At 40.1% G+C, this 25021-nt stretch overlaps 1 protein-coding gene across 5 annotated transcripts in view; it reads left to right on the top strand.

Moving 5' to 3' along the window:
• Nucleotides 1-25021, top strand: part of lima1a (LIM domain and actin binding 1a) — a 30397-nt gene that overhangs the window by 1383 nt on the left and 3993 nt on the right. For 2 of the 5 annotated variants that reach the window (XM_067593290.1, XM_067593293.1), the window contains exons 2-6: nt 6554-6732; nt 9164-9209; nt 12217-12657; nt 21724-21790; nt 23459-23556. In XM_067593290.1, coding sequence (XP_067449391.1) covers nt 6608-6732; nt 9164-9209; nt 12217-12657; nt 21724-21790; nt 23459-23556 — 777 coding nt within the window. In that variant the 5' untranslated portion in view covers nt 6554-6607. Of the gene's footprint in view, nt 1-3414; nt 3566-3938; nt 4007-6553; nt 6733-9163; nt 9210-12216; nt 12658-21723; nt 21791-23458; nt 23557-25021 lie in introns of those variants that run through there. The other 3 variants (XM_067593291.1, XM_067593294.1, XM_067593289.1) reach the window with 3 other exon arrangements.

Here is a 25021-nt window from a genome sequence, read left to right as displayed (position 1 = left end):
TTTACAAAAGTCTCTTTTACTAACATGACGGTAATCTTCCTGCCTCTTGTTTACTTTGTCTAAACCTGCGACTCCTTTTTACCTTTTAATTTCAACCCAGAACCCACAGAATATAAAAATAAACTTTACTGATAAAACAGGAGGAAGTTTTCCAGTAATCAGAGTAAACAGCAAAAACAGCTGGACAGATTACTAGATAAGATTGGCCGGTTACATATTTGTGAGGAAATGCCAGTAGTCAGTATCTTTTTTAGTGTTTGTTTTAAACCAGATGGAGGCGAGCAGCAATTTATCTGAACTCTGAAGAAGGTTTTTGTGTTTTTAGCACATGAATGCTCATGAATAAAACAGAGGACTCGTCATTTCTACTGAGTCACAACACAAACGCTGATCTGTGCTGATGATTTCATATCTGAGGAGTGTGAATGAGTACGCGGCATGTGTGTGTGTTTATCTTTGTAGTTTTATTCTCTGACCTGTAGCAGCAGAATGACTTTATACAGTATAGCCTACATGTAGCAGGGTCGTACAGGATAAAGGAGGTAATGGACTATGAAGTGTGTGTCACGGGGGACTATATTAACCTCACAGTTTATAATTCTTTTATATTGCTGATAGTCTCTGTGTTGTGTTGTGATGATGATGATGGTGGACTAACAGCTGACAGTTACTGTTGACTCCAACGAAGACAAACACACGTGCCGATGTCGATTCAATGATGTTTATTGCTTACAAGCACTTCAGGATCTGGGGGATACAAGCTTGGTCTCAGTAAAACAATTTAATATAATAAAAGGATAATCAAAGGAAACTTAAAATACTAATAAATGATTTCTGTGACAAAGCTTAATAACCGTTAAATAACAAATTACAGGGCCAACGGTCTAAACTTGACCAGGATCAAAGACTTACTATATTACAAATTACATAAAAGACACTATTGATACAGATGAATCAGTTCACATAGATAATCACTCTGTTTGTCAATATATTTATAATTAGTAATTAATTCTCTCTCAGATCAGCTGTACATTATTATTTACAGGTTTCCATTTAACAGTTGGGGGATACAAGCCCGGTCTGACTTGTTCCCACGGTGACGGGCTTTATAGCTGCATCGTTACCTTGGATACTGTCTAGCCAAGTATTAAATATGAAATATAAGATAACAGCATAAAAAATAACACAAATATGTACACCTTACAACTGTTAAATAAACTGACAAAATTATAGTCTATATTACAAGATGTTGCGATTAGACAGATTTAAAGCTCAACTGTTGTATTTAACATGCAAGAGGAAGATGATACATGTACAAACCAGGACACTACATGTGCTCTGCGGTTAAGAGTTCATCAGAGTGAGACTGGATATCTGAAACCACTTCTCTACACTCTACATGCTCTTCCTCCTCTGCTTAAGTGCTGACATTTGAGAAAAAAGAGAAACAGAGACATGTCTAAAAAATAAAAACCCCCATAAGACCATCTGAAATACTGCAAGTGAAAATGAAACTAACTTTAGCCCTTAACATGAAATTCTCTGGAATCCTGAGCGCCATTGTTGGGAATTTCTGAGGTGAGATAAGGCCATCCGCTCTCTCCACAGCCGTCATGTGTTTGGGATTAGACGGACTCACTGTTGGAGATGTGACGCTGATGGAGCTGAAAGTCTCTAAGGGCCACCATGAAGCTGGAATCCAGTTATCCCAGAGGGCCTCAGTGTTGGCGTACCAGCTCAAAATGTAGTAAAGAGGACGAATCTGTACTGTGAGGACAGTGAAATGATTAGGAAATGACTCGGAAACTGTTTTTGATAAGATATTAATAGTTTATGTGATTTTTCTGGCAGAAATGTCAAATATTTCACGGTTCTTGCTGCTCTCTGTTATCTTCAATTATAGTAAAGTGTTGACTGAGGACTGTCGGTCAGATAAAACAAGACAACATGAAGACATTATCATGACTCTGGAAACCATGATTGACATTTTTAAGTATGTTTTGAAGCATTATAGACCAAACAATTAATTGATTGATTGAAAAAATAGTCAGCAGATTCATCGATAATGAAAATAATCATTAGCGGCAGCTTTGTAGTAAAAATACTACAAGTAAAATCACTTTTTACTGGTTCTAAATGTTTCTTGAAGTGTTATTTCAACAATCCAAGTTGTGGGTGAAAGTGTGTGTTGCGAAACTTAACAAGAAGGGAACAGCAACCGAACTAAAAACCAAAACTCTGTTGTTGTTGTTTCCATATACAATAATTTCTAAATAGAAGATGAGAACCAGACAAAGTCTCATCTCAAAACTGAAAGTATCTTCATAAACCTGAAGACAAACAGATCGTATAGTTTAATGATTCTCAAGTCTGTAGTTTAATCAGTTTTATTAGGCTATATTTCATTTTTATTGCTTGTTTTCGACCTTATGTGAACTATCTTGAGCTGCGTTTCATGTATGAAAGGTGCCATACAGATAAAATGTATTATTATTATTATTATTGCTACTAATGAAGATAATGAAATTAAATCTTGCTACTAAGGAAATTAAGTAAACAGTCTAATATCATATATAACATATCAAGTCAATATTTCATGTGAAAATGTTCAATAGTCACACATGATCAATATTTTAAAGCACTAAGAAGGAAAAATAAAGTAAATTACAAATCAGTCGTCATGTGCAGCTGTCCACCAGGTGTGTATTAGACGACACTTCATCTCCTTTTTAGGAATGAAATGAGACAATCTGATTATTTTCTCAATTAATTGATTAGTTGTTTTGTTGGAAAGTTCAGAAAATAATGTCAAATGTCTATTTTTGTCTCGACTAACAGTCCAGAACCTGAAGATATTCAGTTTAATGTCACAGAAAACTAAAGAAACCAGAAATTATTCACATCTGAGAAGCTGGAATCAGAGAATTTCCTCTTTTAAGAACGACGGTGATTGTTTTAATAGTTAGCAACGAATCGATTAATCAGCTAATCGTTGCGGCTCTACTTCAGAGGTTATTTTTTTCTTTCTCTTTTCACAAAAAAAAAAAAAACCTTTTTATCTCGAAGCAACATCTCCTCTCCTCCCCCCTCCTGCTTCAGAGGAGTCAGCCAGGATTGTGAATGAGTCACATCCTCTAAACCTTTGACATTGTGAGAAAGTGGGCAGCCAGGAGTCAGCTCAGCTTCCAGGAATCCAGCGTGGGATTCCCCCTCTCCTCCCCCTCTCCTCCCCCTCCTCCTCCCACTCCTCCTCCTCCTCCTTCTCCTCTATCTCCTCTTCTACCATGTTGTTCATTACCCTCAGGATAGTCATCACACATACCTTCAGGTGCCTTTGTAGTCACTGAGGAGGGAGGAGGTGGGGGGAGCTTGTACCTGTCAGGTGGAGGTGAATGCTGCTTCGTTATTGGCTGAGAGGAGTCAAATAGGAGCGGTGCGACTCCTCCTACTTCCCTGTCGACTCAAAAGCACTTGTGGAAGCGGCCGGGGAGTGAAAAGAGGAGGAAATAACGCTGGTAGTGCACAACTGAAACGCAGAAGAGTGTAAAACAGCAGATAGTAGCAGGTAGGTGTTGTTATATTTAAAATAATTGAAGAAGCTGAAGTTGTTTTCTTTGGTTTTTAGACTTTAAAATGTAGAAATATGTCCAGTTAAGCTGTTTGAAACTTTGAGCTTCTTTACCGTGTGTTTCTGTTTGAAGTTTGAATCCCTCATGAATTCTTTTGATGTTTTAAAAAGTGAAATTAAACCCTCAAGGCACCTCCTCCTCTTCTTCTTCTTCTTCTTTTTTCTGTTTTAACTTCAGGATGTGTTGCAGGCTGTTTGGTAATCCTGGACTCTTTTTTTTTTTTTTCTTTGCCTTTGACACTGGACTTTAAAACCCAGCTTTGCATCAGTTTTACATGCTGCTTTGTTTGTAATCTAAATCTCCTGACAGAGCTGACCTGAAGTGTCGCCTGGACACAGTCTGTCGCTGCTCATCCTTCTTCACTGGTGTTTGATCTGGTAGGAGAGTTTAGTGATCCTGACCTGAGCACAGTGATAATGTCACTTTTTAATATTTAGCTTCTGTTTGTCAAATAATCAAAGAAAGAAATGCAGATTATTCTCTTGCTACGGCTTTGATAATGTGAGGATTTGCTGCTTTTCTCTTCTTCTTTTTTTTGTAATCTTTGAGCTTTTGGCTTTTAGTCAGACAAAATAAATAATTTTGAAGTTGAATGAACACTCACAGTTTCGCAACGGGCTGACATTTTATAAACTAAACAAATCGATAGTGAAAATAACCAAACGTTTGGCCTTGAATCACCAGATAAGAACAGAAGTGGAATAATTCAGTTCATTCAGTTTATTTAAGTGCAATTCTTAAATAAGCTCCTCAAAACTGTACTAAAGTATTTACATTTTATGCTACTTTATACTTGCTACTGTACTACTGCGTTTCTGGAGGAATTACTGTACTTTTTACTTCACGTCATTTATTTGACAGCTATAGATACTAGTTACTTTGCAGATAAATGTTTTATACGTACAACATTTGATACATTTCTAAAAATATGCATTATTGGCGACAAATTAAGTGTAAAAGCAAGTGTGTCAGTCCAGGAAGGTGTTTTGCTTTCACCAGCTGCTGACACAGCTTTAATCCATCTTGTCATATTGTCATATCTCTGAACTCTGCTGGAAGGATGGAAACTATTCTCACAAAACATATCCCCATATTTGGGTGTTTTTGACGATGGCGGTGTTGTCTGACACATTGTTGAAATATCCAACTGGTGTTCAGTTGTGTTTGAGATGTGGAGGCCACAGCACATGATTCACATCTCTTTCATACACATCAAAACATTCATTGAGCCCTCCGGTCCTGTAGGGAAGCATCAGCATGTTTTCTCCTTTTTTAATTTGTCACCTGTCTGTCTATGAACCTGCGGCTGCAACGGTTACTCGATTAGTCATATCTATTATAATAATCAAGCATTTTGAGTCATTTCTTTGTCATTCCAGCTTCTTGAATATGAATATTTTCTCATTTCTTTAGTCCTTTGTGATAATAAACTGAAGATCTTTGGTTTGTGGACTGTTGGTCGGGACAAATCAGGACCTTTAAGATTGCATCTTGGACTTTGGGAAACAGTGATCAACATTTTATAGACTGAAATTGATTAATCGAGAAAATAAGCGACAGATTAATTGATAATTAAGACGATTGTCAGCTGCAACCTTGTATAAACCCAACAGTATAAGTTTTTAAACTAAGTAGGGCAGCAACTAACGATTAGTTTCAATTAATCTGACGATTTCTTCCTCGATTTAATCATTTGGTTTATAAAATGTCAGAAAACAGTGAAACATATCCATCACATTTTACCAGAGGCCAAGACGACATCTTTAAAATGTCTTGTTTTGTCCAACCAACAGTCTACAACCCAAAGATTTTCCTTTCACAGTGATATAAAACAGAAGAAAGCAGCAAATCCTCACAAAGGAGAAACTGGAACCAGAGAATCAAGTTTGGTTCGAAAATGACAACTAACAACTAAACAACTAATCGCTTAATCCACTAAACCCTTGATTAGAGTAAAAAGATGCTTACCTGTAAATATGACACACTCTAAATGGAGCTAATTTTTATAATTACTTACTTTTGATACTTTAAATGCAGGACTTTAACTTGTAATTGAGGTTTTTTTGTCATTGTGGGACTCTTTGACCGCTGCATTAGAGAACTTTCTCAACTCGAGAGTCACAGTTCCTAAAAATTCTCATGGCTGTAGAAATTAATGAGCCAGTCCTAATTAGGCAACATCCCACAATAGCCCACCTGCTGGACGGCGTCGAGCTGATGAGTCGAGGGCCGGGAGGCTCTGCCGTCACCGGCCTCATTGTTTAATTCAGCCAGAGCGTGTATAACTCACAGATGACAGTTATTTACAGCGAGCTGACGGTGCCGCCGCGTGTGTCTGCTTGCTTCAGCCTCGAGGCTGCAGAGTTGCAGAAGAGGCGAACAGGTAGAGACTTGTATCTGTGTGTGTGTGTGTGTGTGTTGTGAAAGTGTGTGTGTGTATACAACAGCGCTTTTGTGTGATGCAGGCGTATCAGTTGTCTTGTCTGCTGCTAGTCGCCCCGAAGGCTCAGTTAGAGTGGTGTCACACAGGGAACAGATGGTCAATGGCTGTGTGATGCACTCTATTGACTGTCTGGGGCTGCAGTGGTAACACGCTGTCAAATGTGTGGTCTGACTAAATATATTGATTTATGGGTGAGGTTTTGTGCTGATATAAAAGCAGAACTGGCATCTCTGATCTGATCTAAAGCATTTTGACGTGGAAGATGTGTGAAGCAAAGGCATTTTATTTAGCAGTGAGAAGGGTGTTTATAGAAAATTTAAATGCACAGGAAGGGTGTTTTCTTTCTGCTCAGACAAACTGAGCAGCAGAAATGCAGAAGATAAGGAAGTAGAAGCAAGAGCTTATTCGCCTGTTTTCTTTTTATTCGGCTAAACATCTTTTTTTCTTCTTGTTTTTTTTATTGTTTCTTCCCGTTTCTCAGAGTTACGACTTGTGTTCCTGGAAAGGTGACAATCAGATCGATCGCACAGCAAAGATGGCCTCCGTCGCTCCGTTCACCCGCAGGCAGTGGGCATCCCAGTCGCTGAGGGTCACCGCCAAGGAGATGTCCATCGTCACCGCCAGGGGTAAAAACAACGCCATCGCAGAGCGCTTCTCTAAGTAAGTCACTTCTCTCTGCCTCTGGCTTCGACCGTGAGTTTAATAATTCACCAGCAGCCACTCAGCTGTCTTGTTTTTTTGTTTTTTTTCTCTTCTGTCTCTGATCAGGAACGAGGCCTTGACACACTTTCTTACCACTCAGCTGTTTTCAGTTTCCTCTTTTCTGTAAAATTGTGATTTTTATCACATCGTCAGCTCTGACCAGTTGCTCCACTTGTGTCATTTCTCTCACAGACGTATTAGTGAGTATAAAACTAAGGTGAATTCCTTTTATGGAAGTGCACTAACATCCAGGGTTTCCCCCCTTCACCCTTTTAAGTGCAACATATCAGGTTGCTCAACTGTGAGTTGAGACGGCGGCCGCATGTTAGGATGTTTCCTCTCTGCATTTACTCCATATGACCAGCAGGAGTTAGTACAGCTCTGTGCTTGTGGGTTGAGGAATGCGGTGTACAGCTGTAACAGCTCACCAGTACTTTCATTATTGTCTCATAGTGATGAGAGTAAGTTTGACAGATGGTGAGGACATCATCATCATCATCTGGCTCTGACAAGGAAGTGAAGCGAACATCCCTTTAAATGTTTTGGAGAACCGAAACTGATATTTTTCATATAAGATTTTGTGCAGATGTTCAATATTTTCATTCCAAACATCTATTTGTGTTTCCCCAAGAATAATAATCTTGGATTTACAGATGTTACAACACTGTTGTTCATAGCAACTTGCATTTAAAGTACCTACAGTAGGAAAAATGGGTAAATCCAAAATTGGGTGTGTATCTCTTTTTAAACAAAAAACTAAAAACATATTCAGGACAAATGTTTTGCAGTTGGTTGTTTGTTTTTGCTGGAGTTTATTAGAAGTGGAAAACTTTTAAAACAGTATTTCGATCTTAAGACTTTACTGAAATATTTCACTGATGCACAGCTGCCTTTTAGTTGATTAGCAGCTGCTTAACAGGAAATGTTAATCCATCAAATGCTTGTTGTACTGTAAGAAAGATGATGTTTGGCCTTTTCAATAAGAATATAATGGCATCAAATAAGGCAAGTTTTTTTGTATAGTTCAGGAACGTGTTAATTCAAAGTGTTTTACATAAAACATAAAAGGCATTAAGACAAAATGTAAAGGAAACATGACATACATATTACAAAACGATACATTTAAATAAGAATTTAAGGGTAAATAGAAATAACTCATCACTCATTACACATCATTATTAGCAATTTTACATTTGCACATTACATTCTGGTCAATATTTTGTACATTTCAACAGCTCTTTTCACTTAGAATATATTTTTTACCATATTTTATTCTTGAATTATACATTTTATTCATATATTTATATCATTTGTCTTTTCTGGTAGTTGTATTTTTCTCTTACCTTCTGTTTTTTTGATTGTTATGCACCACAACACCATGGGAAATTCCTTTTTTGTGCAATCCTACTTGACAATGAACCTGTTTCTGATTCAGTGCAGCTGCCGTGCGATATATGAATAAACAGCCCCAAATTTGATTTAATGAAAGGCAGCAGCGAACCTTAATTTAAAACAGTTGAGAGTAGCAGCAGACCTCAAGTTTTCTGGGAGTTTATTCCAGTTTGGTGGCGCGTCTGAACTCTGCTTCTCTCTCTAAAATAATATTATAATAATAAAATAAACAAATTAAGTAAATATAATATGCAAAGAAGTCCATCTTATATCCGGAACAAGAGTCCGTGGTAGTGGCTCTGTGAGGCTGCACTTTGAGCTAAATGCTAATGTTAGCATGCAAACATGCTCACAGTAACAATGGTAACATGCTGATGTTTAGCAGGTATAATGTTTACCATGTTTACCATCTTAGTTAAGCATATTTGCATGATGATGATGATGATGATGAGGAAAAGTCAGAGTTATTACAGTTCATCCTGAGGAGGACATGAATGTTTGTTTGACACTGATAGTGTTGCTAATATCAAAAAAGGCTGATTACAGTATAATGTAATACATATTTTCATGTCATGTTATATTTATTATAATAGCAATTAATACAATGTTGAATGTATTATGTCATAATTAAATGAAAAACACATGTTAAATGACAGTTTATGTAGCCATTCCTCATTGTGAAACGACCTTTTCATGCAACTTTAATTAAATCTTCTGTAGTTTTAAAGCCAATGTGGACAAAATGCTGAATCCGCTAAAATCCCTCCTGTGTCTCCTCTGTGGGCTGAAGCTTTTTTTTTTATCCAGGTTTATGCAACACATAATGTCATCTAATGTTTTTGGAGAGGATCAGGGACATTTGATGGTTATTTCCAGGGTGTGTACAGCGGGGTAGGGCAAGACTAGATGCTTCTGCTTCTTACTGTGTCACAGTTTATGATGATTGTGTGACTATAAATGTCTCCCGTTCACCGTCTGTCCTCCAACTCGTCTTCAGGTACCAGATGGCAGCAGAGGAGGGAAATGCAGAGAATAAGAAGAAGGTAGGTACCAGACTCGATGTGAAATATGTCTCGTCTGCACACACACCACATGCTGCTGCTCTCATACTGTTGCACATTAACAGCTGTGCTGCCACACCTGTAGATCCACATGTTGCAATTAAACACAGCTGCTGCTGCTTCTGGATGTTTTGGTGCCGCTCAGGGGGATTGATCCTTTCACAGCCAAATGACTTCATTACATTTTTATGTTAAAGGAGACATATCATGCTTTTTGCATTTTTTTTTTCTGTTATGATGTCGGTTGTTAAACATGTTCAAAGTTCTGAAACTTGAGTTGAGCTTGTGTAAAAGTCAGGGCTTCAACCTGCTCTGAACGCTCCGTTTGCAATGTTACCTCTACTTCCTCCTTCTGATGATTCGCACATGCCCACAACTGACCGCCCATTGATGGCCTTTGTTGCTAAAGTTGTGTTGTCTACTCACATATTTCATATCAGATTGGAGCTCAAACATACGGATGTATTGAAGTGATGAAGTTTCAATGTCGGGTAAAGAATGAGAAAAAAAGCAGTGAAATTAGACTATTACTGTTTGATTGACAGAAAATTAATCTAAGTAAATATTTTACTGTAACTTTTGTGACAGTTAACTGAATATCTTTTAGATTCTGGACTGTTGATCAGACAAAATAAGCTATTTGAAGACTCCACTTTGAGTTTCTGATAGATATTATCCTCTTCAGGCAACACTCAGAAAACATCACATTATATTTATGTCTCACCTGATGTCTCATCAGCTGATCGAACTGGAAAGCCATTGGCTGTAACCCTGGGCAACCACAGGCGTGTCATCAAAAGACAATGAAAGTGATCATCATTTACAGGTGTCAACAATTTGAACGCAATAACTAACAGAACAGACAGAAAATTATTTTGAAGACAGTAAGAGAAATAAAATAAAACATTGTAGGAGCAGAGAGCAGTGTATTCTGATAGATGGTTTAACATTTTCCTTCTTTTTTTGTGCCATCAGTTACTTCCTGGTTGTTTTTAATAATAATAATAACTTTATTTGTATAGCACCTTTCATACAAGAAATGCAGCTCAAAGTGCTTTACATGAAAACATAGAAGCATGTAAAAAACATTGATAATGAGGCACATTTCGACACACATTTTCTTTCTTTAATGAAGATATTGTGTCCTTTATGTTTATTCCTTATACATCACAGGCTTTTCTTCATCACTCATGATGACTGTAGCTTCTATGATCCTCTCTCGGTAGAAAAAGTAAAAAAAAAAAAAAAGGGACACGAGACAAGAGAGGCAGATAAAGGTGTTGCTGCCAGATCCAATCCCTTAAAATAAACATCAGATATAATTACAAGTCAAAAAGGCTTTTCAGAAGATTCTTATTTACGCAGGTTTAGTCGCTGTGTAGCTCTTTGTGAAAAGTTCTGAAAAGCCCACCGTTCAGGTTTCCAGCACTCTCTCTCTCTCTCTCTCTCCTTTTTTACCTTTTTCTCATTTCCTGGACTTATTTTCCCTCTTTTCCCTCACTGACTGTCTCTGTTTCTGATTTTCTCTCCCTCTCCGCCCCCTCACCCTGTCACCCCCTTCACTCCCTCTCTGTTTCCTCCCCTCTATGTCTCTCTCTCTCTCTCTCTCTCTCTGGTGTAGGGGGTGGGCTAGTTACTTCATGCTGCTCTGATCACTTCTCAAGACTCTCACATCTGGGACAGCTTGTAGCATTTCCAGGGGGGGTGTCCAGCAGACACACTGACACACACACACACACACACAAACACACAACGGCGAGCGGACGGCCCGGTTCATCAGCTTCTCTCTCAGGTTTTTACTCTCTACTTTGGCAAAAAGAAGAGGTTTTTTTTTCCAGCTCTGTTGCTTTCTGTTCTGTATCCAGCAGATCTAAGTTGCATGCTGAGTTTCTTTGTCTTTTTTTTTCTGTGCAGTTGTTTCTGTTTCCTTTCTTTACTTTTCTCTTTTTAAACATAGCTGAGAGAATGTTGTGGGTTCGCTTGCACGAATGCTGACTTGTACTTGTGTATGGACAGTGTTTATATTTTTAGTGTTTTTTAAGCTTCATTCAGCAGTTCAGGTGGCGGAAATCCAACACTTGTGGAATTCATTGAGCAAACTGAACTAAGGACAGATTTAAAGTGTAGCTAACATCCTTCAGTGTGTGTGTGCGTCTTCTCCAAAGGTTCAGAAATAGTGAGTCATCATATTTGTGTGGCAGAGAGTTAAAATGTGTGTATCCTGTTTTCTCACTAATCTGTTTGAATGCATCCAAAGTTATGTGCATGTAAACTCTGTTGATGAGCGTCTCTTATTCTGTATCTGCATGATAGATTGTGATTAGTGGATTCATTATTATTATTATTATTATTATTATAATGATTATAAGTCGTTAAATATTTGACTATAATTTATGTGTTAACTGAATATCTTTTGGTTTGTGGAGCGTTGAGACAAAATAAGAAATTAGAAGACTTCGCTTTGAGTTTCAGGGATATTGTGATGTGCATGTAGATGAGCAATGAATTGATTGATCATGAAAAACGATCAGATTAATAAGAAAAATAAGTTAGTTGCAGCCGTATAACAGATGTGAGTCCAGTTGTATTTGCAGATATTTCTAGTTGAATGTGAAAACTAAAACTAGATGAGTCGAGTTTCCATGATGACTCAAACAAACTCTGATTATTGTTTGCAACTGTTTGTTTTGATCACTGATTACAGATTAGTCCTTTTTCAAGGAAAAATGCCAAACATTGTCTGGTTCCAGCTTCTCAAATATGAGAATTTGCTGCTTTTCTTTGTATATATATGATAGTTATTCTGTTACTCAGGAAACAGATGAGCATACATATAGATGTCTGAAGTTATTGTCACTGACATAAAACCAGTAAGAGGTCTCGTCTAACGTCAGAGTCAGTGTTGGACCGAGCCTGAGGATCAGGGTTTAAATGCATGTCGGGTCTCAGACTAAGTGAAAAACCGCTGAATGCTTATGTTTCTCTGTAGGTGGTGGAGCCTCTACCCTCGACCCTGGTCTCTGGGAATCTGAGTGTTTTAAAGAAACGCTGGGAACAACAACAACAGCAGCCGTCCAGCCCCAGAGTCCAACCTCAGGCCGCAGCCTGCAGCCCCGCCGACCCTCAGGCCCACATCAGTCGATCGGCAGGTCCCAAAGTGAGACACACGTCACCGATCAAGACCCAGCCTGACACCCTGAGAGCCCTGCAGGACCAGGATACTGAGCCGGAGACGCAGGCCGGTGAATCCTACTTCAACCAGCTCCAGTCTGCTCAACCCGACGATCTGACAGACATGGAGGCGAAGCCCGGCAGAGATTCAGCGGAGCGGGAGGGAGCAGCGGCGGAAGTGCCCGAGTGCGAGAAGCCCAGCGTCCCCCTCAACAGCCTGAAGATGATGTTTGAGAAGGGAGAGAACCTGAGAGATAAGGTGAGTCTTCCTCTCGGTGACGGTTTGTTGTCACATCTTACTGCACACATGAGGGAAGATTGACGTAAGCAGGATTTCCATTAGTTCCATCATAAATGTTTCACAGTATGGAGTTAAAGATGAATGAAGTGCGACGTAGGGCTGATCGATTTTTGTTTGCCTGAACAAACCTGAAGAAAGTAGAATCTGGAAACTGTTCAGTCGACTCCCGACGCTTCGACTCTCGTAACCAGAGATGATACCTCGTCAACAAATGCAAACCAGTGTGCAGTCATTTTCAGTTTTCCTCTCGACGACTGTTAAATTCCCAATGAGATAGTCAGAGACAACCTATAGCTAATATGAGACTGTTGTGACTCAAAACTGCTAATGTAGCAGCTAACATCTACGTTACTTCTTTTTAACTAAAAATAAACTTTTTTTACACACTTCACACATCGTGCAAAAACAAAAATTCTAATTAATTCAATATATCTTCCAGCTTTAGTGCAAGTTTCCACTCTTAAGAGTCTGAAACTTTAGTTCAGACACAACAAGATCAGGATTCGTCTTAGTTTGAGTAAAAAAAAAAAAGTCTGCTTGTTCTCAAAGAGGTCAGATCCCCTCGGTGCTGTCATGCTGTTAGTCACATGGTGCAGCTTCACTTCACCATCCTTCATATCCACACACACACACATTCGAGCACACACACACACACTCAGCTGACTAGCACATCCTCCGGGCTAGCATCAGTAGCGCCTGGAGCTTCACTTCATGCTTGCCGGACAACTTATTGTTATTTGTGGAGCATAAAAGTGGAGACATTAAAGGTCCAGTCATGCATTTCCTCGAGGCATGTTAAATGTAAAGTGCTTATAGTTGAGGTGTGGCATGTTAACAACAGCCATGCTGTGTTTCTTCAGCACAAAGCATCTATTTATGACAGAAAGAGAGCATAACAAGTCATTATGTGGCTTTAAGAGGCATAATGGTGCTTCAGTATTCACTCTGTTTAAAGTTAACAACTTGTAAAACATCACTGACCTACAATCAGCAGGCCTCCCAATCAATTTATTACTAATGTGGGATGTATTTGTGTTTTGTATTCGGCCTGCTGCACTATACTGTACATGATCGATCAGAAAAACGTCAGCGCAGTCTTTAAAGCTAATCAATATTTTTATATTAACAATGGATCACATGACTGCTTTTATGTGAAATGGGTCACAGATATTTATCACCCAACTCTGTAGTTCCTCTCAACTCTACGGAGCATTTTAGCTTCTTTCAGCTCATTGTTTTGGTTCACTCTCAGCGCTCTCATAGCGTCGTCTCCGGCTGCAGCAGGCAGCTGTTTTCAGAGAAAAAGCTTTAAAAACTCACGTACACTACCTGCTCAGCACCAAACATCAAACAGACACAGTTATCTGTAGACTAGCTGGTGAACATAGTGGAGCATTTAGCAGCTAAAGAGCCAGATATTTCCCTCAGGAGTTTGTGGAGACTAAAAACGGAGCAAAAAGAGGGTGAATATTGGACTTATACTCACCAGGTGGTAAATGTTGCTCTGTAATTGAGCTGCAACGAGTAGTCGATTAATCGATTAGTTGATTGAAAGACAACTTTTTTGATAATTGATTAATCAGTCATTTTTCAAGCAAAAAATCCTAAACTTTGCTCGTTCTAGATTCTGAATTATGATGATTTGTTGCTTGTTTTTATCATATATGATAGCAAATAAAATATCTTTTGTTTTTTGGACTGTTGGTCCAACAAAACAAGCAGTTTAAGGACATCACTTTGAGCTCTGGGTAGTTTTAATGGATGTTTTTCACTTCTTTTTTACTTTTTATAGACTAAACAATGAATTGATTAACCAAGAACATAATCGTCAAATATATAATGAAATGATAATGAAAATAATCGTTATTTGCAACCCTTCACAGATTGTCTCCGCTGCCCCTAAGTGGCCAAAAACTTCAGTTAATGCAGGTTTCAACCAGTTTGAAAACCACATTTGTCAAATCAGTTGTTGACTATGACAGAACGCTCACGCTTACGCTTGTTGCGTAAGTTTGTTGCCAAACAAAACCAACCAACTGTGTTCAGAATATCTGGCTGGAAAAATATCAGATAACGACGCAGACACAGCTCGATGCTACTGTCAGTCAGCGACTAGCTGGTGAGAGCATCGTGGAGCATAAAGCTACATACTTTTCTCTGGAGTTAGCAGAGACTAAAACAGGGTGAATGTTGCACAAACTCGACTCCAAACTGCACCATTCCTGCTGGATGTATAAATAAGCAATCATATTCTATTAAGTTCAACAGATCAACTTAAAACATCAGTGTTTACAGTTTGTTTCTACTTCAGTGTTGATTTTGGTCTTTTTATGGGATTTGATGGTTAAAAAGAAAAGCATAGAATATCACCAGCGTTATCCTTTTAAACCTGAGAGGATTTTTGTTGAGATTTTATGGGATCCAACACTAACAAAGGAGCGGTTCTTGGCAAAAAACGACCTGTAGTCAGACAACTAAAATGTGCCTTTCTAACAAAGATTTAGTTTTTCCACCGTGTTCAGCTCAACACTGACCTCCTGCAGTATGTGGGCTTTTAAAAAAAAAAAAAGTGAGATCAAGGAGCGTTACGGGAAGTTGGAAGGATTTTGGAGAGTCTTTTTAATTGCATGCTGCATAGTTTGTCTAACCAAAAGGAGGAATTGTTTGAGGAAATCCTCAAGCCGTCATACAAGATCTATACACTTCTATAGACACAGTGTTGAGACTCGTACAATAGACTCTACTGTAAAGGCGAGTCCTTTTTCTACTTCTCTTTGTTAAGCCCCCCCCCTCCTCACAGGGCAGATGATGTAATGTTGCAGGCTGGCAGACTCATGACTGCAGACAGCTGATCCGCACTCTGAGCTTCATCAGACCGTCTCCCCTGAGGCCATCAAAGCCCCCCCTCCCCTCCCCACCTCATCAATCATGCTTGTTGTCCACTTTTCTGCTCCTTGGCCTCCTCCTGTTTTCTCTCAACCATCCCTCCCTTCTTCTTCTACACATCATCAAAGGCTACTCTCTACTTTTTTTTTATTAACCCTTTTTACCTCCTATCCCCCCCCACAAACCCTTATCTAAATAACCCCCCCCCCTCTCTGCAGGCTTGGAGAGGCATGCAGTCATGAGGCGCTCTGAAATTAATTGACCCTCACCCCACTGGCCTAGAAATCCCCTCTCCATCCCTCCCTCCCCTCCCTCCCACACAGTCATACAAGCTTCCTCTCTAGAGCCGAGCCCCACCCAGCCTCCCTGTACTCCCACAGTCACCCCCCCCCCGCACCAGCTGCTCCTGCACCACCACCCTCCTGTCCCAAATGACACCACCCCCGTACACCCGCCGCTTCTTTATTCTGACACTGGGGGGGATCATGACACAGGAAAAAAAAAAAACAAATATTAAAAAAAAAAAACTGCACACACCCCTTTAACCTCCCCTCACCCATCTGCTTTCATGCCTCCGCGCTGGCGACAGTCGTGGCCGGAAGCTTTGTGTTTTCAGGTTGTACGTCTCATCTTCATGAACACGATATCTCAGGAACGCCTTGAGGGAATTTCTTCAAATTTGGCACAAACCTCCATTTGGACTCAAGGATGAACTGATTAGATTTTGATGGTCAAAGATTAAGTTCACTGTGACCTCACATAATATGTTTTTTTGGCCATAACTCAAGAATTTAGATGTTAATTTAAAAAAAAAAAAAAACCCACTTAATACCTTTTTTATTAAATTCCTTCAAAGTCTTCACTATAAATGTTATGAGTCTGGACAAATATGGATTTAAACTGCAACTTGACTGGTTGGTGGAGGCGAACAACTGCGAGGTGGTATTTCTAGTTTTTATTTTAACCTTTTTCACCCCCAAAACTCTGTGTTGGTACATTATATGATACAAGCAGATACATTTGTTAACATCAAACAGTACTTAAAGTGGCTATAATCAATATATTTTATAGTAAAAATGTATCAAATGACAGTGTGATGTCAGAGACATGTCTCGTAGTGACTCTTTACGGAGCTTTTATAGCGAGTTTCAGCTCATTGTTTAGCAACTTTACAGTTTTGGTTCACTCTCGGCGCTCTCATAGCATCGTTTTCATGTGTGGACAACAATAAAGTACAAAGGATACAGCTGGTGATTTTCTATATTTTTCTTACTATCAACATATCTCATGTGCAGAGCCAAACCAACAATGAACTGATCTACTTACAAGTATTGTGTGTGTGTGTATCCAAAGTCTGAGACCACTTTCCTCTTCACTTGAATGGGAAAGTGGTTCCCTTTTACGGAGCTTTGCTAGCTTGTTGTGCTACCACAACCTCTTGACTTTATATTACACTGTGAATTACTCAAAGAACTTTTAAGTAGAAAGTCAACATGTTGTGATACGAAGCACAACAAGCTAACAAAGCTCTGTAAACCAAACCGCATTCCCACACATGCACACATCTGCCACATCTGCCTTACACAGAACTACTCTCCAGAGACCGAAAATGTCATCTGTTATTAATCTTTGGAGCCGTTTCTAAACAAACTAATGTGACTATAATCTTCGAGGGGCCAAGGAGCATGTCAGCCAGCGCAACGATGTGACTCATTGACGTGTTTTTAATAGTTTTTTTGGACAAAAACGGAGGTTTACAGCACAGAGAAATAAGATTTATCAGGCTTTGGATACACGTACAATAGTTTTTAAGTAGATCAATTTATTGTTGGTTTGGCTCTGCACATGAGATTTGTTGACGATAAGAAAAATACAGAAAATCCCCGAAGTGCAACGCAGAACATTTATTCACATATGAGAGTATTAAAACAAGCTGTAAGCCTTCTTTTACTCTTGGAAACAAACACATCTGCCTTCATATACAATCCTAAACACTGTTATAAATACATTTTTATTCTTTTTTAATTTTCCACTGCACCAGTTAACACCCCCTCAATGAAAAACCCTAAAAACTGACACATGTGATGCAGAACACTTTACTAACCCACTAATATTATAAATATACTTGTATTAAATATGCCCCCCTCCTCCTCCTCCTTCCTCCCTTAACCATCTGTAGCACTATGGCACACTTTGCCTCCCCTCCTGTCACCATCCCCACCTTCATCCAGCCACACCCCCCTTTGAATCAGCCCCCCGTTGGAACACCTGCTCCCTGTCGCCTCTCCTCCTCCTCCTCCTCCTCCTCCTCCTCCATCTCCAGAGAGACCCTACCCCACGTCTCCCCTGTCGTAAGCCAGATCGGGGCTGCTCTGCTCTGCTCTGCTGTGCTCAGTCTGTGTGTCTCAGTCCTCTGGAGTTCACTGCAGCTGCTGCTGGATTCACTCGTACGACTGAAGTCCATCAGAAATCCAGCTTCACCTCCGTCTCTCTCTGCTGACTCTTCATCCCTCCCTCTCTGTGACTCTTTCTCCGTTCGTCTTCACGAGAGGTAGCTATGGTGTTTTCATTCAGACCCAGACGGCCATATGGTGTGTTTTTTCCTTTGTTTCTGCCTCTGAACAGACCCCGAGGCTTCCACTCTCTCCACTTTTACTTTTTCTGTCTGTTTTCGTCGACTTAGGACGTTTTCTCTGCAGCTGAAGGAGTTATTTTTTGTAGACTTGTAATGAAAGGCCACTTCATGAGCTAACTTTATCAGTGGCTCCTTTCATCTGTGTCTGCTGCCATTTATTAGCATTATTGAGTGTCGTGCTTCGGGTATATTGCTGCGTTTTAAAAGGCTATTGATTCATGCTTTCCTCTTCTGTCTTTGTTTTGGGAAAGCTTAATGTAAGAGGAGGAGGGTATTGTCTTGGGTTAACTGTGTGTGTGTGTGTGTGTGTGTGTGTGTGTGTGTGTGTGTGTGTGTGTGTGTGTGTGTGAGAGGTGGGTGGGGTCATGAGGGGAACTGCAAGTCAGTCTGTACGAGAGCTTTAATAGTGTCAGGATTAGCGGCAGATTCTTTGTCTAGCCCTGCTGATCCAGCCTGGCCTGCTTGTTTACATCCTACTGACCCCCACACATGTTTACACCCCGTCCTCATGTACACACACACACACACAGACACACATAGACACGCAAACCAGCCTCAGACACCCCCCTCCTGCAAAGCCGCACCTCCGGTCTGTGGAAGATAATCCACCCGCGGGGATAGATCCATTATTATGATGATGACTGTTTTCGGAGACTCTTTGTCGGGATTCGTCTGTTCTTTTGATTTCCGCCACACAAGCCAAATGTTCATTTTTGTTGTTCCTGCACTCAGCCGTTATTCAGTGTGAGTCAGCGCCTGTTATCATTACATTTGTATTATTTTATGATTGCATCTTTTGTATCATGTTTAACTCCCTTCTGACTCTCAGATTTGACACAGATTCGCCCTCCGATGACATCATCTGTTAAAGTCGGGCTCACCTGATTAAAAGGATAAAAGTTTGATTTAAAAATGAGCTTTTAGCTGTGACTCACAGGATGTTAATTTGTGGTTAGAAGCTTATTGAAAGGCCATGAAAAGCCACAGAAACAATCATGATACTCATAATAGTTGGCTTTAAACTTGCTGTAGGCTCAGTTTTATACTGAACTGAACACAAGAGCTCGAATCAGCAGCAGACTGAAAGTACTGCTGAACCGAAGCCAGAATCAGCCTGAACGTTGCAGCGTTTACTTTTGTTCAAACTAAAGTGCATTTAAACAGTGATGCAAGCTTAGAAAAAGTGAAAAAATTACCTTGTCAGTGACTTTAAATCTTTTAACTGAGCAAAACAGTTCAAATCAGCAAAGATTCTTCACTTCAAGTTACAACAGGAGATAATCTAGGCAATAAAACTTACCTTTAATCAATTAAATACTCTCTACTAAATCCTGTCAGACCTAGAAATGTTGTTTCAAACACTCAACCAAAGCTTGTTATCTTCAACCCTTCTGCTACGTGTCTGCCAGTCGAGCCGTCCTCTAACGGAGTCTGAAACAGTTCTCCTTTGTAACTTTTTCTTCTTGTTCCTACAGAAATAAAAGTTACAGCAGTGGAACAGCCTGAGTTGTTTACAAGCAGTTTGTGAACATTGTTTCACTGCCACAAAAGACATCATGGTGGTTCTTAATGTGGCCCATCAGGAGTCCGTCTCCATTAACTCATTCAGGATCCAAGAAAAACTTCTTGCACAATTGTGGCAAACATTTTTCAGAACCAGCACTGCATGTTTAGACCGATCAGGTTTAAAAATCGTTTCTTAAAGGAAAGCTTTTTGTTATCTAGTTAAACTGATGGTGGCTAATGTTGGCTAATATTAACACACCTTAGCTTGATATTGCTGCACTACAGAGTCGGTTTGCTGACTTATTGAGTCTTTTCTACTCGTGCTACTGTTAGACTTCAGCATTTATCATCATGCTGTAATCGCCGTTTGGGGTCACAGTGGCTGCTGTTCAGTAGAACTTGCTTTAAAAGTTGATACAGATGTCATATTACACACACAAAAACAGAGCGCTGGGTGTAGTTTAACGGATAAAGCTGGTGATATTTTGTATTGTAGTAACTGTCAACAACTCCCAAGAAAAAAAAACAATTTGTCTCTCTTAATACTTCCCAACTTCCCTACTGTGTCAGTGACACTCAGCCCAAAGCCTGTTGGTTCCTACTAATGACGTAAATCTTTAAAAACGAGTCATGAATTTATACTTTCATTAAAAAAAAAGACTTTCCTAAAACAGCTGGATGCTGTAGTTTTTAGCAAACGTTACTTAAACAGCAGTAAAAATTTGTTAGTGAGTATTTAGGGCATCAGAACTGTGTGTTCATCATAATGGTGAAACATGTCTCCCAGTGCAGCGATTTGGCTCTTTGATGTGTTTTCAATAGTTTCTGGACAACAATAGAGCTCAACAGCACAGAGGAATAAGATATATCAGGCTTCGGTTACACACACACACACACACACAATACTTGTTGCGTCATACACAGTTTCATGGGAAAAAAGCAATATTTTTGGTTGATAACTGATAAGCATTAACTTGTCTGAACGGTACTTGTTATGTTTCCATGACCTGCATCCACCTCTTTCTCCGCTCTGTTGTGAAATCTTTCTCGACTTTACCTGCTGAAGCCTGCAAACGCTCTGAACACTGAACCTGAAGTATAAACAGGACAAAAACTAAACCTTTTGTGCATTTTTTTAGTGGTAAATATATCAGATATATCAGTCTATCTGACCTGAGATGATGATGAAGGCGAGTCGCAGACTGAAGTCTTAACGTGTGGACTGTGGGTCAGTCGCTGTCTGACCTGTTGTGTAATCTGTACCTGAAAGCGACGGCAGGAGGGACGATGGTGTCGGGAGGATGAAGTGGCACCACTGTTAGTGGGAGTGGTTAGACTGCCGCCCGGATAAAGGTGAGGCTTGTCAGCCTGACCTGATTTCACCAGATCAACAAAAATATATCTTTAGGGTGACTGCGGGCGCTCTCTTTGCTTTGCACCCGGAAATAATAAAAAGATAAGTATAACCGGTTCTTTAGAAACTGTTCATGTTTCCCATGTCAGGCCCTGAGATGCTGGTTGAATTATTTTGAAATGGTTTTTATGAGTCAGGCCTGAATTTCAGTTTAAAACCGCAACAGATAAATAATCAGTTGAGTTGTTTTCTGGCCGGCGACTGTGGACAGACGGGGTGTTCGTCTCAGGCTCCGTCTCTCTCTGAGCTCATAAGGGGATTAAAGTGGTTTGAACTGGACGGACACACACACACACACCACTCTTAACCACCTATCATTCTCCCTCCCTCCGTCCCTCCTGTCTCTGCGTTTCCTTCGTCTCTCTCCACTTTGATCCTCCTGATGGACAGCAGCGTTGCTTCCAGCCCGTTCGCTCCGCCGGCCAAAACATGTGAGCATCAAACGGCCGTGTATGCTGGAGCTGTAGTGTGTTTGTGTCGGTCATGCAGGACGCGTTCAATATGTTTTTTTGATACTTTGAGTAATTTGTCACCCCTAATTCTCTGCTTTTCTTTGGGTTTTTGTTTGTTGGTGTTCTTGCAGGTGTCCAGAGAGCAGACAAGTAGAAGAAACAGCGGTGGTACTGTCAGCATGGACCAGCTACTAGGAGGTAAATATCACTTTAAATCTGACTATTTTAACCATTTACTAATGGCATAGTAAGTATTTCACACCAGATTACATGTATGTAGTACTTTGTCTGTTCTCTTTTTCTTTAAAGCTGCTTTAATTAATTTATTTTAGCACTGGATCAAATGAAACAGAGAATTATCACTCGACTCTTCAGCTCCTCTCATCTCTGTGGAGCAATTTAGCTCCGGACACTACCTGCACAACAGCAAACAGTGAACGACTACAGTTGGATCTTGTAGCCAGCAGCTAAAGATCAAGATATTTTCCTCAGGAGTCAGTAGACATCAAACCAGAGCTACAAAGAGAATGGATTTTGGACTTTCAGTCATCAGAGGACACAAACACGACTCCAAATGAATAATAATGTTGCTCCATATCTGCTGAATGTGTGGACTGTTTGCATTTATAAGGTGATGATATGTTGTTTCCAGCTTGGTGCACTGAAAAAGTAATTAATTAATTAATTACAGGTTTAAAATTTTTATATTCGCCTATAGCTTAAAAAACATACACCATTAAGTATATGTTGTATATATCCAGCAGCAACATTATCATTCATCTGGAGTCGTGTTTCTGTCCATTTGGTGAATATAAGTCCAATATTCACTCTCTTTTAGCTTCTGCTTTTGCTTTCTACCGACTCCTGAGGGAAATATCTGGCTCTTTAGCTGCTAAGTGCTCCACTATGTTCACCAGCTAGTCTACAGATAACTGTGTCTGTTTGCTGTTTGGTGCTGAGCAGGTAGTGTACAGTGACTTTTCAGAGCTTTTCCTCTGAAAACAGCTGCCTGCTGCGGCCGATGACGACGCTATTAGAGCGCTGAGAGCGAACCAAAGCAGCAGTCTGATATTTTCTCAGTATGTTCATCTCTATTAGTGACTCCTGTCACACACAAGTAGTCATTCCATCTATTGTTCATATAGAAATGCTGATTATAGCTGATTTAAATCATCAATAATATCTATTTTAAGTAAGGCAAAAACATGCGCTGCACTTATGGTGTCAGATTGACAAAGCCTTTGTTCGAACTTCTTCATCTGCACATCCAGCATTGTTCTCTCTGGTGCTTTTCAATTAGTCACAATATCCTCCAAAACACTCAGCGTCGTCCCGACTTCCTCTGGATGGATTACATCCTTCCCAGAAATGAAACAGTCAGAAGTGAAGCACTCAGAAGTGACGACGCAGGCGGTGGTAGAAGCACTGCGATCAGCAGACTGTTTCAGAGTGCACAGGAAGAGACAAGCCTCTGTTTCCCCCCACTCTGCACACCACTCCTGACCTCATGTTCCCGTCCACAGCCTGCATGACTAACCAGCACATTCTGCACTCCCTCTGAACTGGGATGGGTTGAAAAAATAATAAATCCTGAACAGGAACAGTGGTGTTATAATGTAGAATTTACCAAACTTCCCCAGCAATTAATAACTGTAACAAAAAAAAATGCAAGATGCTGTCAAACTACAGCAAGCGACGAATCTCTAACCAGTTTGAAGAGTGAAATCTCAGCCGTGATGCACTTCAAGCAAGGTTATCTGCCCCCAAAACCTCAAGAAATTAGATTCCTAAACAAATAGAAACTCCTAAGAATGATGATCTGAGGTCAAGGTTTAATTTGAGACGTCTCAATATCGTGTGTTTCAGCAGATGGAAGTCTCGCAGAGTCGACTCCTCTCAGGGACAGGATGGCCCTCTACCAAGCTGCCATCTCCAAACAGGATGTCTCTCCCACCTCAGTCAGTGTGAGTACTCCCGTCAATCATCCTTGAGTTCATTCCAGTAGTGCTGAAAGATATTAAAGGGGCATTTCACCGATTTCACACATAAAGGTCAACAATTTGTGCCTCATGAGAAGCTTTGAACCCCAAAAAATTAAAGGAAATGAGAGGAGACGGGGGTCCACGTGCAAAACAGACCCCATGTACACTTAGTCACTTTGTGCGTCTTGGGCAGATCGGATAGTAGTTGAATGTCCAAAAAAAAGTGTAAATGCATCCAAGAATCATTCAAGACAGATTGAAATCCTGTTTAAACCACCATCTGGAGGTGCCAGATGTTGATAAGTGTATCATCTTCTCTCAAGTGTAGCTATGACTAGTTAATGGCAGCTTGAGTTACAGTAAATTTACTCTATATTTAGCCGTTTTTCTGCCTGTTTCATTAAAGCAACAAGACAAAAAAGCAGTTCCAGTGATTTCAACACGTATAGTTGTACAGAATGAGCACAGAGCTGTTGCAGCGTTTACTTCCCCTCATGAGTTGCAACCACTGAATGACCTGTGGTTGAAAAGAGTGGCGTCAATGAACGCCTGTGATGACTAAAACTTTTGTTTCACTTGTAGTTCATGAAAAAGATTCATTCATGTGTTTGAGTTGGTTTAAGGAAGTTGCTAGCTAGCTAAGCTGTTACTGTTCTAACTTGTTCTTCCTCTGGCATTTCAATCAGCTTCAGGTGCGTTATCACCTGGAAACTAACAGGGCTGACACTGATTTGTTCATGTGGACACTTGAAATGTGTGACAATGTGTGACAATGTGTAACATGGGGCCAAAGCTCCCCAGCCAGACTCAAACCAGGGACGTTACATTTACTTTTTTTTCATTTGGCCGACACTTTTATCCAAATCGATGTACAAATGAGTACAATCCAAGCTTCGGTAGATCAAGGAGAAGCCTTTTGAGAATAATTGCTTCAGCATTCAGTTCCATGTTCCAGCTGACGCAGCTGCCGCTAGCAGGTGTGTGAAGTAGCTTATAACAGTTGCAGTTCATGGTCAGTGTCTTAAACCCAAAGGTCAAAAGGGTTCCCCAAGACTTCAGACTATTAATAGAAAGCCTTCGCTATAAGTGAAGCTATTGAGTTGCATCATGGTGATTGCTGGATTCAGCGTGTATGGATGTTGACCCATAGCAGGGACTAAAAGTCAGGATATCTCGGCCTCTGCTGCTTTGATTTTAACTCTTCTTTTCTAAAAATATTGTCTTCTGAATCCCCCAGTGTTAGGACAATACAATAGTAAACTACTGGAATTCCCCTTTAACTGTCAGTATTTTACTTTGCTCACATACCTGAACTTCCACAGTACTTGAGAGGGTTTTTTTCACTTCTCTGCCTGCAGCTAAAGCTTCCAAGGTGTCTGCTCTGTGCTGTAGTCAAATCCAATCACCCAAACTGACTCTGAACCGCAGGGCGGCCAAGATCACAGTG

Source organism: Thunnus thynnus, chromosome 6, assembly GCF_963924715.1.
Source record: "Thunnus thynnus chromosome 6, fThuThy2.1, whole genome shotgun sequence".
Taxonomy (NCBI): Eukaryota; Metazoa; Chordata; class Actinopteri; order Scombriformes; family Scombridae; genus Thunnus; species Thunnus thynnus.
This window is presented reverse-complemented; position numbering and strand designations above follow the sequence as displayed.